The 15,526-nt window shown below is 38.3% G+C and overlaps 1 protein-coding gene across 1 annotated transcript in view; it reads left to right on the plus strand.

The window, feature by feature from the left end:
- NRXN3 (neurexin 3) overlaps nt 1-15,526 on the plus strand; it is a 1,607,649-nt gene that overhangs the window by 450,586 nt on the left and 1,141,537 nt on the right. Inside the window, exon 4 of the mRNA XM_077123215.1 lies at nt 28-189. Within this exon, the coding sequence (XP_076979330.1) occupies nt 28-189 (162 nt within the window). The remainder of the gene's footprint in view (nt 1-27; nt 190-15,526) is intronic.

Below are 15,526 nucleotides of genomic sequence, written 5' to 3' on the forward strand. Positions count from 1 at the left end.
CTTTTTGTCCCTATGTCCCTCCACCAGGTGACAATCTCTGTGGACGGCATCCTAACCACAACAGGCTACACTCAAGAGGACTACACAATGCTGGGCTCGGATGACTTCTTCTACGTGGGAGGAAGCCCAAGCACAGCTGACTTGCCAGGCTCACCCGTCAGCAACAACTTCATGGGCTGCCTTAAAGAGGTAAAGTTCACAGAACTCCATTTAATGTACTGTGTGACTGACCATTTAAGAACAAATGAGATTTCCAGGTCAATGATTAGATCTGTTCTCTAATCTTTACTATGAGGTCAATGGTTATAGCAGAAAATTCTTTTGACTTGGAAGCAGATGCCTTGGACCTGGTCCCACCTTAGGGGGCTTTTCTAATCTCGGGTTTGCCACTTAAACATTCCATGACTCAGTTTCCTTGTGTAACTAATAGGGAATCTTATCTCACGGGTAAGTGTGCTCTATAAATTCATGAAATAACATAGAGGAAAGGCCCTATGAAATCACAAAGAACTACACTGGGTGTATGGCTTGATTTTCTGCTTTTGACTTGGCAAATAGGAAAGATCTAGCTGAAAGTGGCTCAATTTGTGGCTGTGTTTTTGTCTAAAATTAAACACATGTATTATTTTACCTTTGCCAAGCCTGGTGTTCCCACGAGCCTTATTATTTGAGATAAAGGAAAATTCTCAGAATGTAATATTGAAGCCCAGAAGACTATTTTTTCTTTTTTCCCCTGAAAGCTGGTAGCTATGAAAAAGCAGTGGGGCTTTGCCATTTCTCATTTATTACTATTGTAGCTGATGTGTTGAGACCTCTTGTCTGAGAGCAAAGGAGCCTCAGTCAAGTGTAAGTTCAATCTCTAAGGTCAATTGTTGAGGCAAAAGAATCAGACTTGATTTGGTAGAGTTCTTTTGGAACACTCTGTCATCAGAGCAGTACACTGAACATTTTGTTTAATCTAAGCCAGTCTTGGTTGCCTAAATATCTATACCATTTCCCCGGGGGAAATTCCTTGACAAGCTACCAATGTACCTTTTTGCAGATGAAATCTCTTGTGCCTATGAGCTTCTTCTTAGGGCTCCTTTTATTCTTATTATGGTTATTTAAAATGTGTTGAACATTGGCATATATGAGATGGCACTGTGTAACATTCACTCAGTGTTGAGCTCCTCGAGATAGAAATTATGTCTGCCATACTTGGTATACAGTAGGTGCATAATAAGTGTTTACTGCATGAAACCACTTCTCAAATAATCATTGGGTACCTTTCTGTGCTGTAACTAAATGTGGTGGCTCTTTTCCAGCCATGGTCTCCATGGACTTTATAATCTAGGAAGGGAGATGAGATCAGTAAGTGAATAATTACTGTGTAGGACACAGTGTGTTCACTGCCACAGATTAAGGGCTCTAATTCAGTAGAGAAAACAGAGATAGATTTTAGGTGGGAGTCAAGTTTTAGAGAGGAAATGACATTTGAGTCGGGCCTTGTTGCAATAAACCATGTGTGAATTGAGAGGAAGGGGTAGAAAAGAGAGACAGAACAAAGGAGGGGAAAATCCAATTACAGCTTTGTATTGTTCTCAGTCTGAAGGACAAATCCCAGTAGAGAACCCAAAGAGAGCTTTTCTCTTTCTGGTGGACTTTATCTGGGTCTAGCTGGTTAAGGGACTCTCCCAACATTCCTGGCAGAACTGTGGTAGACACAGAACACTGGGATTTACTCCCATTTGGATAAAGGCATAAACTACTCACTCTCTAATGAACCCTGAAGGCTCTTAAACACTGTTGAATCACACTGCATTGGAATTGCACTCTCATTAGAAAGAGATAAGAGCATTCCTGTTACCAAGTACAGGGCTCGTGAATGAATGATGCATTGATTGCCATGGGCTGCTCATCCATTTTTATGGTAGAACAGCTTTGAGCACAGAGTTTTCCCTGGGCAGCATGGAAGGGCAGCTGCTGGGACTGATTTCCATCTACACACACTTACATTGAGCCATCTCTTGATTACGTGTTTTGAGATAAAGGAGAAATTTCCCAACTACGAATCTGTTGATCAGGAAGGATGTCCCTGAGCACTGTGAACGAAGCCTCATGAGAACACGAAAATGTCACTGATGACTTTAGCCACACAGAAGCTGAAACCTGAAGTGAGTGAAATCTCCATGCACTTGCACAGACACACACACACACACACACACACACTCATACACATATCATCTTATACTGCCCATGGAGAGAGCAGAAAGCTTTCAGGATTCTGTGGCAAATGTTACTTAACAGTTTAAAAGTTAAAAGCAGTTTGGCAAAACAGTGTCAATAATAGAACTGGAATGGGTGATTTAAAAAGATATGCATATACCTTTTAGCGAGCAGCACAAATCCGCATTTAAGTCCAGACAGGATTAAAAAACACAAAGCTGCCAAAATATCGGGGCAAATGGTAGGCAAAATTACAACTTTATTAACTTGTACTTGATCTCTTCTTATATACAGTGTTGTAGACTTTCTAAGGGATTTTGGAGGCTTTTCATTTGTCTGAGTGTTTTAAACAGTTAGCTCTGACTCTAAGGTAGCCCGGCATATTATTTCTTTCCATTTAATTATTATGATTCACTTCTCTGTGGGAAGGTATGGGAAAATCTTCTATTGTTCTCAATTTTTCTCTTTTACAAACTAGCAAACAGGCAAGAGCTTCCAGCTGTGTGGGGTTTAGCCCTTTCATACCCCCAATCACTTACTCATTTTAACTATTTACCCCTAGAACAGTCTCTGGATTGTAAAAATTCCTTCTTCCTTTCCCTACTTCTTATTCTTCCTTTTTCTATCTTTTACCATTCATGGCCCTAAGTGACCCTATGCTGAGCTGGGTGCTTGGATGTGTCATTCTTTTCAAAGTTGGCACATGATAAAGGGACTGGGGAGTTCTCTTCTAGATCACTGGGGTTTGCATATGACATAAAATAGATTTTATCTTTGGAGTAAAGTTCTTTCACACCTAAAAGCTAAGCTCCAGAATTGACAGGTGTGCTTCCCTCCTAACTTGACAGCACCACAAAAGCCACAACGAAGAGTGGCCAAGTTGTCATCAAACTGCTGTGATTCCCCACACACCCTAGTTATTATGAGAAATTTGTGTCCACATAAAGCTCATGATGTTGGCTTCATGTTCCTGCTCATATTGTGTGCTTTCATGTGTCCTATTTTCATTCTTATTATATCCCTAGCTCCAAAGAATGGTTCTCAGATACCTGACAGGCTCTCCATAAATATTTACGGAGTCAAATCACATGTTTGCAAATTAATAAGCATCTTTCTTAGGCAAATTTTCTTGTGTGTTATTGACTGTGTACTTTTCTGGAAGTGGCCAGTGTGTATCTTGACATGGCAATAGTCGAGTCTTTCAAGAAACCCTCAACTATCTGAAAAGAAAGAAGTATTATACAAAAGTCTCAGCAAAACTAAAATAAATGGGATTGGAAGCTCTCCTAGGAAGAACAGGATTAAAACACTTTTAGGGATATATTATGGCATGATGAAAAGAATACTGGATTTTAAATCACAAAATCTAATTGGGAATACAAGCTTTATTACTAGCTTTATGCCTTGAATAAGTCAATGACCTTATTTGTGTTTTGGTGTCGTAATCTCTAACATGGAGATGATAAAACCTTGGCATCACATCTCTTAAGAGCAAATGAAACAATGTATGTAAAAGTGAAAAACATACAGCATTATACAATGGAGTTTTGCTATAATGATTATTATTATGGATTATGTAATATACCTTAGAAAGGTTTATGAATATAAGCATGAGCATAAGTGAATATGCACAAGCCCATGTGTATCTCCGTATTTCCCATATTAGGAAATCATTGTCATGGAAAATAAAAAGTTTATTCTGTTTGCCCTACTATAATTCTCTCAGTTTGTGGATGACACGATAGGAAGTTATCTGAAGTGGGGATTGCCGGTTTCACCCACTCCCAGTCTTTAACTTGTTTGTTGTCTTCAGAGCATATATATTTGTTTGTCAGTTCACAGATGTAATCCCGATACCCAGAACAGTCCCTGGCATATAAAATACACTCAGTAAGTATCTCCAGAATAAATAAATAAATAAATAAATAAAGCTAGCTAGTTTGCTAGCTTCAAGGGGTTCAGAAATAAGGTAGAGTATGGATAACAAATATATACTGAAACCGACAGTGTGCCAAGGTCTGTGCTAAGGGATTATGGTACGAAGATGAATCAGACGTGGAGCCTGCTGTAGAAAATAACCAAGGTGAAGTTTGAAGGGTGTGTGGAGGTACCAGGAAGAATAGTGGGAACGATGCCCACGATGGCGGGTCAGCATCAGCAAAAGCAGAGAGGTAGGAAGCAGCATGGTACCTAGGTGAGGAACTCATAAACAGTTTGCTAATTTCAGAACATAAAATGTAAGATTAAGAGTTGTGGAGATGCAGCTGCAGGATTAGGTAGCCTTCAGGTCACAGAGGACTTGATTTCATGCTAAACCTTTGGGCTTTATTCTGTAGGTGATAGGGAATCATTGAAGGACCATAAGAAGTGGAATAACAAGGTCAGAGGAGGATCTTGACCATCAAGCCTTAATTCCTTGAAGACTGGAGATAGTCCACCTACTGCTTCTCCCTAATGTATATTTTTGCCCTAAGAAGTTCAAGAGCAGGAGTGAGAAGTGTGGTCCATTGGCTGCAGCACTGGGTTTAAAAGAATGTCTCTATCAATCTTAAAATTTCTATAGAGAAGCATTTCATGTGGACTCCCATTTCAGTCTTAACAACCCTCCATGTCAGGGCATTTCTCCTTTACTCTGCCCTTGGCACTACTGCACTATTATCATTAGCTGAAGCACGCAGAGGTGGAGAAAAGCCAAGCCAAACCCAAGTTGCACAGAGAGTGTTTGATCAGATTTCACCAGGACCACGAAGCTTATTCAAACATGCCCCAATATTCTCCTATGATTTTCTCTTCCTTGTTTAGTTTGGTTCTCTCTACATCATCCTCCCTTCTCCTCAATCTGTTACTTCTCCCCTTCTATGTTGGTACCTCCATCTACCCATGGAGAGACTCAAGAACTACCCAAGTGGCTGGGATGAACTGGCTTATCGCTAGTAGAGAGGAAGGAAAAGCAGAAGAATTGGGAGAGTGGAACACATATTTAGAAGAAAAGGGATTGGATAGAGCATCATTGTGCATATTCCATTCCATATCCCTTTATGATTATTAGCCATGTAAAACCAAATGGGATTTTACAGCATGAGATCGTCTCTGAACAGATGATTAATGGTTTCATCTGTAATAACTTTACATTTTATAGAACTCTTATAGTAGTCCACATCTGGAGAGTCAAGCTATTTAAGGCTGTGTTAATTCTGTTAATTGTTATACGTTTATTCAAATTGTTGCCACCTGCGGGCTTTGGGGTAATGTGTTTGTTGGAGCTTTTCCTTTTAATATACTCATTTTATTTTAACCTTCCTCACTGTCTTTTGCTTCTGTCCTTCATGCAATACCTAATTTCTCTCCTGATTTTTCTTTTTGTGTTGAACTCTTACTTCTTCACTTACCATGGTATCCTTTCTTTTCCCTCCTGTTCTCATTCCCCCTATTTTGTATCCTCAAATTCTTGTTTTGGGATCCTTCCTAATTTCTAAAGTGGTGATAGACGGCTCTACTGTGCAGGTAAATTTAGCCCAGCAATGGACTTAAGCATTCCTTTTTTCCTAGCATCCAGAATACTGTACAGTGCCAGGGTGAGCAAAGATCAAGTGATATTTTAGAGTCAGCATGGGAGATAAGAAGATGGTGAGCTTTAGAAACACAAGTCCAGGGCTCAAGTCTTGTCTAGACTCATTACCAGCTGCATGACTTTCAGCAAGCCACTTGACTGCTCTGAGCCTCAGACTTTTTCATCTGTCAAAATATTTTTATGTCAGGAATAAATGTGATAAAAATATGGAGGTGCTTTATTAACTATGAAATGCTGGGAAAATGCTAATGTAGTTATAAATTGATCACATATATTTGGCACATAGAAAATGCTCAGTAACTTGTATTTGCCATTGTTGGTTTCATCATCATCATTATTATGTGCTAGTGTGATTCTTGCCTATGTTTCATTCTGTTTTGGATGACAAGCTTTTAAAAGATAAACTGACCCAAATTGACAAATTAGATCAGGTTTAGAGCTGAGTAATAAAAAAGGTGAAAGAACCCAGGAGCCTGACTCAAAAAGGATTCATGGCTATCCTCTTTGATTTTTTATTTTGATTAAAAAGGATAAATGGATATATCCAGGGACATTTAACCTGAGGGAAGAAAGATACCCCAGCCCAGGATTGGGAATTAATTTATGAAGTTTTGTCCTATGGAAGTGTTCTTAAACATGGCCTATATGTACTCAAGCCATGAGAACTATGACCGAAAACAATTCAATGGAAGCTGTAGATTTACTACAAGGAAGAACTTTCAGTGAGAGCTGTCCAAAACAGCCTTTAAAGTAATGAATTTTCTATCACTCAAGGCATCCAAGCAGAAGCTGGGCAACCACTTTCCAAGATTGTAGAGTATTCTAGCATCAACTGCTAGATGGTCTTGATTATCTAGGGGTTCCTTTCAAACATAAGATGCCATAGCTATACAATGAATGAGCGTTCTGAAAAGAAAGAATGAGGCTGATTGATTCGACCAGTTTCATTGTGTTGAATACTCTCCCGATTAATCTCTAAATCATTTGATTATAAATGTACTACCAAGACTGTGGGCTACCCTTGTGGTGGAATTTGAAGTTTCCAGCCCTTGCCATCATGTATTGGCCACTTATAATTAATTCTCCTTTCTGAGGCCTTCAATGACATCATCTCCAAAATCATTACAACCACAGTAATTATAATCATGACAGCGGCAATAAAACTAATAATTAACGAGCTCTTAACAGTGTGGATGCCTGCGAGGTGTGTGTCTACGCCATGCTAAGTGTTTCACGCATATCCGTAATTTAATTCTCACAACAAACTTAGTGAAGTGGAGTCTATAAACATGACCAATTTACAGATGAGGCTAAACAAGATGAGTGCCTTGCCCGGGGCCACACAGTTCCTGAGGGTTAGAGCTAAAATATAAACACTGCTTGCATTATGACTACGGCTGCCATCTCTACCAACTCAGTTGTAACACATGATGAAGACTGAAAAGGAAGTAAGTTCATAAGAAGAAGGGTGTGAGTGTCTGGTTCCACCCCCTCTAGGGAATGATCTTTTCCTCCCACGTCTTAGGAAAGATCATTTAATCTTCCTAAGATTAAAGGCAAAAATGTCCTTCCTGGAGACTGGATATATTTACCTATTTCCTTCACCTTGCCATTGATTATTGTACTGAGAGGAATGCAGTTTTTGTTTGATTTCCCTCTTTGGGGAAATTGATATTGCTCAACCTGTTAATGGAGGAATGATTTTCATCCTGGGACTGAGAGCAAATTAACTGCTCTTGGTATGAATGCCAAGCAATGGAATAACTTTGACTTGAGATGCCTACTGCGTTTTTGCTTTTGTTCCAGCTCAATCTTTTCCATGAAGTTGGAGCTATTTGCATTCAAGGTCCTCAAAAGTCCAGAATGAGGGGTAGCTATATTTTTAGGCTTATTATGAATTTTCAATCTGATTCTGCAAGTCTATTTAGCTTTGCATTTTTTTTTTCTCTTCAGGATAAATTCAGTGGAACTCATTGCTTTCTAAAAATGGCACTTATTTACAGCAAATGTAATCTACCACAACATTCCCACTGAGACAAAATCTCTTGTGTCTTCAAAATGCCTTAAAGGAGATTAAAAAAAAAAAAAAAGTAGTCCTTGCACACAAATACCTACAGGGAAAAAGTAATCAATGAGCTAATTAATTAGTTAATGTTTTTTAAAATTGCTTTGTGAATGCAGAAACAACTATTCCTTTAGTGTTATGGTGCTTTTGAAACCTTGTATTGTGCCCCCCACATGGACAGTGTGATGCCATAACTCATTTCTGCATAGATTCCAAGAGAGAGATAAAGATAGATTTTTCACTTCATAAAACAGTAAAGTTGCAGCATAGGGCAGCAACATTGTGCACCAATTATCAGCCAATGAAATTCTCTTCCTGATCCTCTCCCTAACCAGATGATATCAGCAGATGGTCTTATCTCACACTTTATGGAGAAAATAAAACTATACAGTTTTTGCTTGTTGAATTTCCCTCCCTCCACCGTAGGCTTACTTTCAAAGATTCTCATTGCTGCCTTCTTTTCTCCTGTCTTCTACGATGAGCCCTCATTCTCCTTTCAGAGTGTAACTGCCATCCTCTTTTCCCTACTTTGGAATTTAGCTCCTTTAAGGACTAAAATATCCAACATTCTGTTTACCACTGTTCCATCCCCTTAGGTAAAGAAATGCTGAAAAATAATTTTATTGATCCTGTCTCCATGTCAGTTTACACCTTAGCTCCTTTCTTACTTTCATTGAAAAACATCTTGGAAGAGTTGTCTATACTTCCTATCTTCTTTACCTCACAGTTATTCCTTAAACCCCCTACATTTGCATATCAGACTCAGAAGGAACATAACTATCCCCAACACTTTAGTAGTATTGTTTTCCTAGCTTGAGTTAGAAGCACTTTTTTACCTTCTCCCACAGGCCTTCAGTTCATAATTTCATTATAATGGTCACCATCATTCTTACCACATTGTATTTTAATGAACTGTATTCATATGTTTCCCCAACAGACTGAGCTTCTAGAGGACAGGGATCAGGATTTATATAGATTGAATATTCCCTTCAGAGTTAAACATAGTTCCTGGTACATGAATATATAGAATATATTCTTCAATAAATTAGTAAATATTTTTAAGCACCAGTTATATAATTATTTCTCCAAATTCCTGCTTATACCCATTTTCTCAATAGCACATCATGCATTCACTTATTCATAAGTGCAGTAAATATTAATGGGGTGCTTGCTCTAAGATCTGTTCTAAATACTGGAATATGTGGTAAATGAGATCATATATATATATACAGACTCAGGTCCCTGAGTCTATGGAATTTACATTATGGTTGAAGGGTCTTAATTATAAATGCATAAGCAATTAATTAAGAGGCATGTGATAACAATTAGTGCCAAGAGAATAAAGGGATAGTGGGAGGTTGGGTCTCTTTTAGACCAAGTCTCTGGGAAAAATTCTCTGAGCAGTTGATATTTAAGCTTTGATCTAAGATGAAAGAAGAAGTCAGGCACACACAGATCTGGAGAGAGGCCATTCCAATCAAAGGGGCCTGCAAATACATGAAGGACCCAAGGCAACAACAAGATTGACAAGTTCAAGAAATGAAAAGAAGACCATGTGGCTGTGGCTCAGAGAGGTGACAAGAGAAACAAATGTCTGTGGCTACACACTTTGCTTTTCTAAGAAAAGCCAAGTTTGGCAACATCAACTTATCCAGCTTATCTCTACCTCAGATAATTCATCTTGGTGTTTATCCCCATCCAGCTCTTTCTGCCTTCCTTTATATTAGGGCCAGGTGTCCCTCCACAAATGTAAGTTCACCTGTGCTCTGCATTGTCCTCTCTCTGTCACCTCCTGGATTTTGCTTTCCAATTATCCCACTCTCTTCCACCTTTGATCTTTGTCTGTTCTTAGGCTACAAACGTGTTGGTCTGCTCTATCCTTATGTAAAACCTTTCTCTTAACTTTGCAACTTCTTGAACTCAGGAAGTGAAAGAATGTCTCATTCTTGGATCAGGCAGAAAAGGAGATTAAACAAAGCCTTTAGAGGCTTGAGAAAGGCACAATGAGCAAACCCACACAGAATGATCCACATCTTCTCGAGAAGAGAGGTGAAGGCATGGCTATTTATACTGTAGCAAGCAGGTTTAGAACAGTCCTTAACATCAACATTAGCCACTCACTCAGGTTGGAAACTTCAGAGTTAGCTTTGACCTTTCCTTCTCACTCTGCTTCTTCTACTTTACTCTCATCTGATCAGTCACCGCCTCTGGTGACAAGACCTTGTTTTACTTCCCATTCATTTCTGTCATCTCTTTTTTAGGTTCTCCTCTTCTACCTCTCCCTTTCTCTTATACATTGTCTACTGTAGAACCGTAATGAGTCTTTCCACCATTTTCTCTGCTCTTCTCTGTATTTTTCATTCTGTCCCACCTTGATCTTTGTAGCATTCTTCAGAAGTATCCAATGTCCGGTGAAGAAGAGTATGTCTTCTCCAGCCCTGCCTTCAAGGCCCTCCGTAATTTGGCTTCAACTTCTCTGTCCCTACCTTCCTGTACTTCCTCCATGTATTTCACCACAATGACCATTTCATATCATTCTAAATATACTTTTTGAGTTCTTGCTTCAAAATGTTTTTATTTGGTAATCCGAGCCAAGATTTTATCTCTGCTATCTGATTCTTACTCATTTTTCTAGCACCCACCTCATGATCATCTGTTTGATTGATCACCTCAGTCAACAGTGGTCTTTTTCACATCTGAGTTCCAAGCACACTTATACGGTATAGTGTGCATGAGCTCAGACTTCAGCAGCCAATGGCAAGGTTCAAATTTTGGTTCTGGTACTGATTACTTATGTTCCCTTGGGCAAGTTAGTTAGCTTTACTGTAATTTACTTTTTTCATCTATAAAATGAGTGTAGCAATAATACCTACCTCATAGAGATTTTATGACGATCGAATGAGATGATGCAGTAAAACCTTAAAGAGAGTCTGGCACATGGTAATTTATTATCGTCATTTGTTTCATCCATAAATTACCCTGCATGCATTTGTTAGATTTTCTGGAAGGCATGTAATCCCTTTGAAAGCAGAGAGACTTTTGTACTTCCAGCAGTGATGTACATACTTGAGGTTTATTAAACAAAATAGAAGGCAATTTAACAAACTCTAATGAATTTCTTGATTGACTGTAAAGAAATTGCTATTTCTCCATATATACGTATTTATTTTTTTCTGTGCATATGATAGGGTCATATTTCATTTATTTCTCCATGTGAGTACCCTGTTATTGCAACACCATTTGTTGAATTTTTGTTTGCTTGTTTTTTGGTTGTTTGTTTTGCTTGTTTGTTTTTTGGGAAGTGCATGGACTGGGACTCAAACCTGAGTCTCCCGCATGGTAGGTAAGAATTCTACCACTGAACTACCTTTCACCCCCGCCTCATACTATAGTTTGACCACATTTGAAATGCTCCCACCAGAAAAATGAGATGATTTCTTCTTTATAGACATCGTTAAGAAAAATGCCTTGTTCGTAGAAAAATGAAATATGTGTGCATATATGAAATACAAATATAATGATTTCACATTTCTTAAATTTCTGGGTATCAAATGGGGTTGTGATGAAGTTTATATTTCTTAGTGCGCTTTTACTTCATAGGTATTATTAATGTAGCAGTTATTCTTATGAGAGATGTTTAAAATGCTAAAGAAAACAAAAATTTAGCTGCAAAATTGGGTGTTGGATTGATGATCACCAATGTCCCTTTTAAGTCTAAAATTCTTACAGATTTTAAATTGTTTTGAAATGTTTTAGGATTATCCAATTACCTTTGAATGGTTGGTTTGATGAGCTTCTACTATATTCTAGACATGGTATTTGGGATACAAAGAAGGACAGGATACAATTCCTTCCCTGAAAGACCTTATAATTCAGGAGTTGACAACCTTTTCTGTAAAGGACTATTTCAGTAGTTCTCAATTGAGGGGCAATGCCTGGAAATATTTTGGTTGCAAAAGTCAGATGTTGATCATGTCATCTAGTGGGGAGAGGCCAGAAATGCTGCTATATATCCTATAATACACAAGATAGTCCCACATAACAAAGAATCCTCTGGCCCAAAATGTCAAGTGCCAAGATTGAGAAATTCTGGACTAGTTAGTAAATATTTTTATTTTTTCAGGACATATGTTCTGTATCACAACTGACAAACCCTGTCATTCTGGAGTGAAACCAGCTGTCGAGACTATGCAGACAAATGGATATAGCTGTATTCTAATAAAAGTTTATTTAGGAAACAGGGAGTATGCATCAGGATTTAGCCTGAAAGCTGTTGTTTGCCCATCCCTGCTCTAGTTTAAATGGTAGATAAGCCTGGTAATTATGATGTAATATATGAAACTATATGACCAAAGTCATCAGAGTTACAGTAAAACCCAAAACATTGGTCTTACCCAAGATGTTAGAGATCATTTCCTGGAGGAGAAAGAAACTGAATAGAACTCTTTTTGTTTCGTTTTGAAGAGTGAGCAGTTAGGCAAAAAGAGAAATACTAGGGAGAAAGTAGTATCAATAAAGAAGCTAAGAAATATGATATAGCATTGTGAGTATGGGAGACTAATAAGAATAAATAGCTAGGAATGGTGGTGGTAGTAATAGCAGCTGCTAAGGTGTACTAGAGAGAGTAGTATCAATAAAGAAGCTAAGAGATATGATATAGCACTGTGAGTATGGGAGACTAATAACAAGAATAAAGATCTAGGAATGGTGGTGGTAGTAATGGTAGCAGTGCTTATTATATGCTAAGAACTATTCTTTCTACATGTCTTAAGGCATTTCATAGAAAGAGTGTGGTGTTGCCAGAGTGATATGAGGTGGGGTCCAAGATGTGTACATGTACCAGAGCTTGGACTTTATTCTATAGGTGGGTAAAACTGGAAATGTGAAGACCAGTGAGGAAGTAATTGGCAAGACTTATCAACTTATGTACGTGTCCATTTGAAACTTATTACGTACTCCAGAAAAGCCAGGTTGTAATCCTGATCTAATCTTGTGGGGCAACCATCTCTTTTAATCCTGATTCAATATTGCAGGGCAAAAACATTTTATTAGATTATTTCCTCAGAGGCATGGCATGCCCAATTGTGGGTGTGGGCTTTTGAATAGATGAATATGTGACTCCACCCATTCAAGATGGACCTTGATTAGTTTGCTGGAGTCCTTTAAAAGGAAAAGCATTTTGAAGAAACCTCAGATGCAAATGCTTGGAGAACAGTTGCTTCAGAGCTGATAGCAACATGGATGTTTAGAGATGCTTGGAGTACTGACAGAGAAAGCAGATGCCTAGACACAGGCAGAGCCACATGCCCACCCATGAGATGCAAGCAAGCCAGAACCCACAGTTGTGTCCCAGAGGAATTAAGCAAAGGTCCACAGATGCTTAGAGAAGAAACCACTGGCATCAGATGCTGGAAACAACAGAACCAGGAACAAGAACCAGTAGATACCAGCCACATGTCTTCCCAGTTGACAGAGGTGTTTTGGATGGCATTAGCCTTTTTGAGTGAAGGTAACCTCTTCTTGGTGTCTTAATTTGGACATTTTCATGGCCTTAGGATTGTAACTTGCAATTTGTTAAATTCCCTTTTTAAAAGCTATTCCATTTCTGGTATATTGCATTCCAGCAACTTTAGCAAATAGATACACTGGACATTAAAGAAAAAGGTAGGGACATGTCACAACTTTCTGGCTTAGGTGACATTAATTGAGTAAGAATGCTCAAGGAGAGGCAAATTCATGGGGAAGACATTAACTTTAGTTTTTGGTGTGCTGAGTTGGAGGTAACTTTGCCAATCAGCAGGTAACCCAGCAGATCAGGGTCAAGTAGAGATAGCTGGAGTTGTTAGTTTAAAGTCACCAGAATATAGGGGATATTAAACTAATCAGAATTGGTGAAATCAGGCAAAAGAGCACAATTGTTAATATTTAAAAGAAGGGTAGACTTAACAGGAAAGTAATGGAGGAAGAAGAGAACTAGAGAAAGAGATATGAAAACCAAGAAAGTAGAGAGTTTCTGGGTAGATGGTACACTTATCAGAGTTCAGTATCAAAGAAAGGACTAGTAAGATGAAAGCTAAAGTACAACTGTAGCTGAGATTTCATAAGTTATGGGTAATGTCTTTATTTTGCTTTTGAATAGGACAAACTAAATCACATTAAAATTCAGATGCATAAAAACTAATAAAGTAGAAAAGCTTTAGATATAATACATATAAATGTTGAAGTATCTTGGGGATAGTTCCAAACTTTTCTTGTTATGTATTCATTAAACTACATATAAAAAAATCCCACTTACCATATTTTATAGGTTTATTTTTAGTTGCCCTAAGCGTTTTAAAAAATGCATTTCTGCATGTAATCTTTCTAGAATTCATGTTTTGCATTTATATTCTCCTTCCCCCTAATTGATTACCTCCATCACTAGATGTTAATGAAGTTATGGGCTTGTGGGGGGCTGCTTCTATTTATGGAAATGAAATTTAAAAGCCACTGTGGTAGATTGAATTATGTACCCCAACAGAGACATGTTTTAATCTTATCCATGTTCCTGTGGGTGTGAACCTATTTGTAAATAGGACCCTTTGAAGATATAAGTTAAGATGTGGCCCAATTGAATCAGGGTGAGCCTTAATCCACATTATTACCATCCTTTAGAAGCAGAAGAAATTTGGAGGCTGTGAGTCAGAAAAGGTCAGAGAGGAGCCAGAAGTCGTCAGAAAACCAGGAGCAGACACAAGGAAAAAGAGATTGCCGTGTGACAGAGGTAGCGATGCCAAAGATTGAGGCAAGCCAGAATCAGAATGCTCAGACTCCAGGGAGAAATCATGGCCTTGCCTACACCTTGGTTTGGGCCCTCTGGTCTCTAAAATCATGAAGCAATAAATTCTTACTTAAGTTAACCCATTGTGTGGTGTTCATCATAATAGCCTGGCAAACTAAAGCAGCTACCATTGCAAAACAGTAACATATTGATGATATTTTTATAAGTTAAGGAAATGGAATGCAAACTACCTAGATTCATAGCTTTAAGATGCAGAAGAATATCTGGAAGGCAATGTCAACTCAATTGAGTTCAATTCAATTTAGGGTATTTGTTGAATGCCATGAACTTTTATTAACAGTGACATGACAGGATTTGTTGCTTTCAAAAAGTTTTCCATCTTAACTGTTTGGTATGTTTATTGTACAAAGCATTTATAGGCAGCTAAGAATGTAGTTGATGAGGAAAGATTTATATTTACAGAACACTTGAAGAACCTAATCATGTGGAAATGTAACAAAATGCTATTATCACATGATATGCTGGTTTGAATCTGTTGTGAACCCAAAAAAGCCAAGTTCTTTAATCCTCATTCAATATTGCTGGGTATGAGCTTTTTAATTGTTTCCATGGAGATGTGTCCCATCCAATAGTAGGTCATAACTTTTTTTTGATGGTTTCCATGGAGATGTGTCTCTACCCATTCAAGGTGAGGTTGCTTACTGAAGCCCTTTAAGAGGGAACCATTTGGAAAAGTCTTTAGAGCCCATGAAGCCAGATATCTTTGTAGATGAAGAAGGAGAATGCCCCAGGAGAGGTGGGATTGGGGTTTCATGAAACAAGAAGCCTGGAGAAAAAACTAGCAGATTTCACCATGTTTGTTCTGTGCCTTTGGAGTTGAGAGAGAAATCCTGAACATCACTGG

The sequence above is a fragment of the Tamandua tetradactyla genome, chromosome 12 (genome assembly GCF_023851605.1).
Source record: "Tamandua tetradactyla isolate mTamTet1 chromosome 12, mTamTet1.pri, whole genome shotgun sequence".
Classification (NCBI taxonomy): Eukaryota; Metazoa; Chordata; class Mammalia; order Pilosa; family Myrmecophagidae; genus Tamandua; species Tamandua tetradactyla.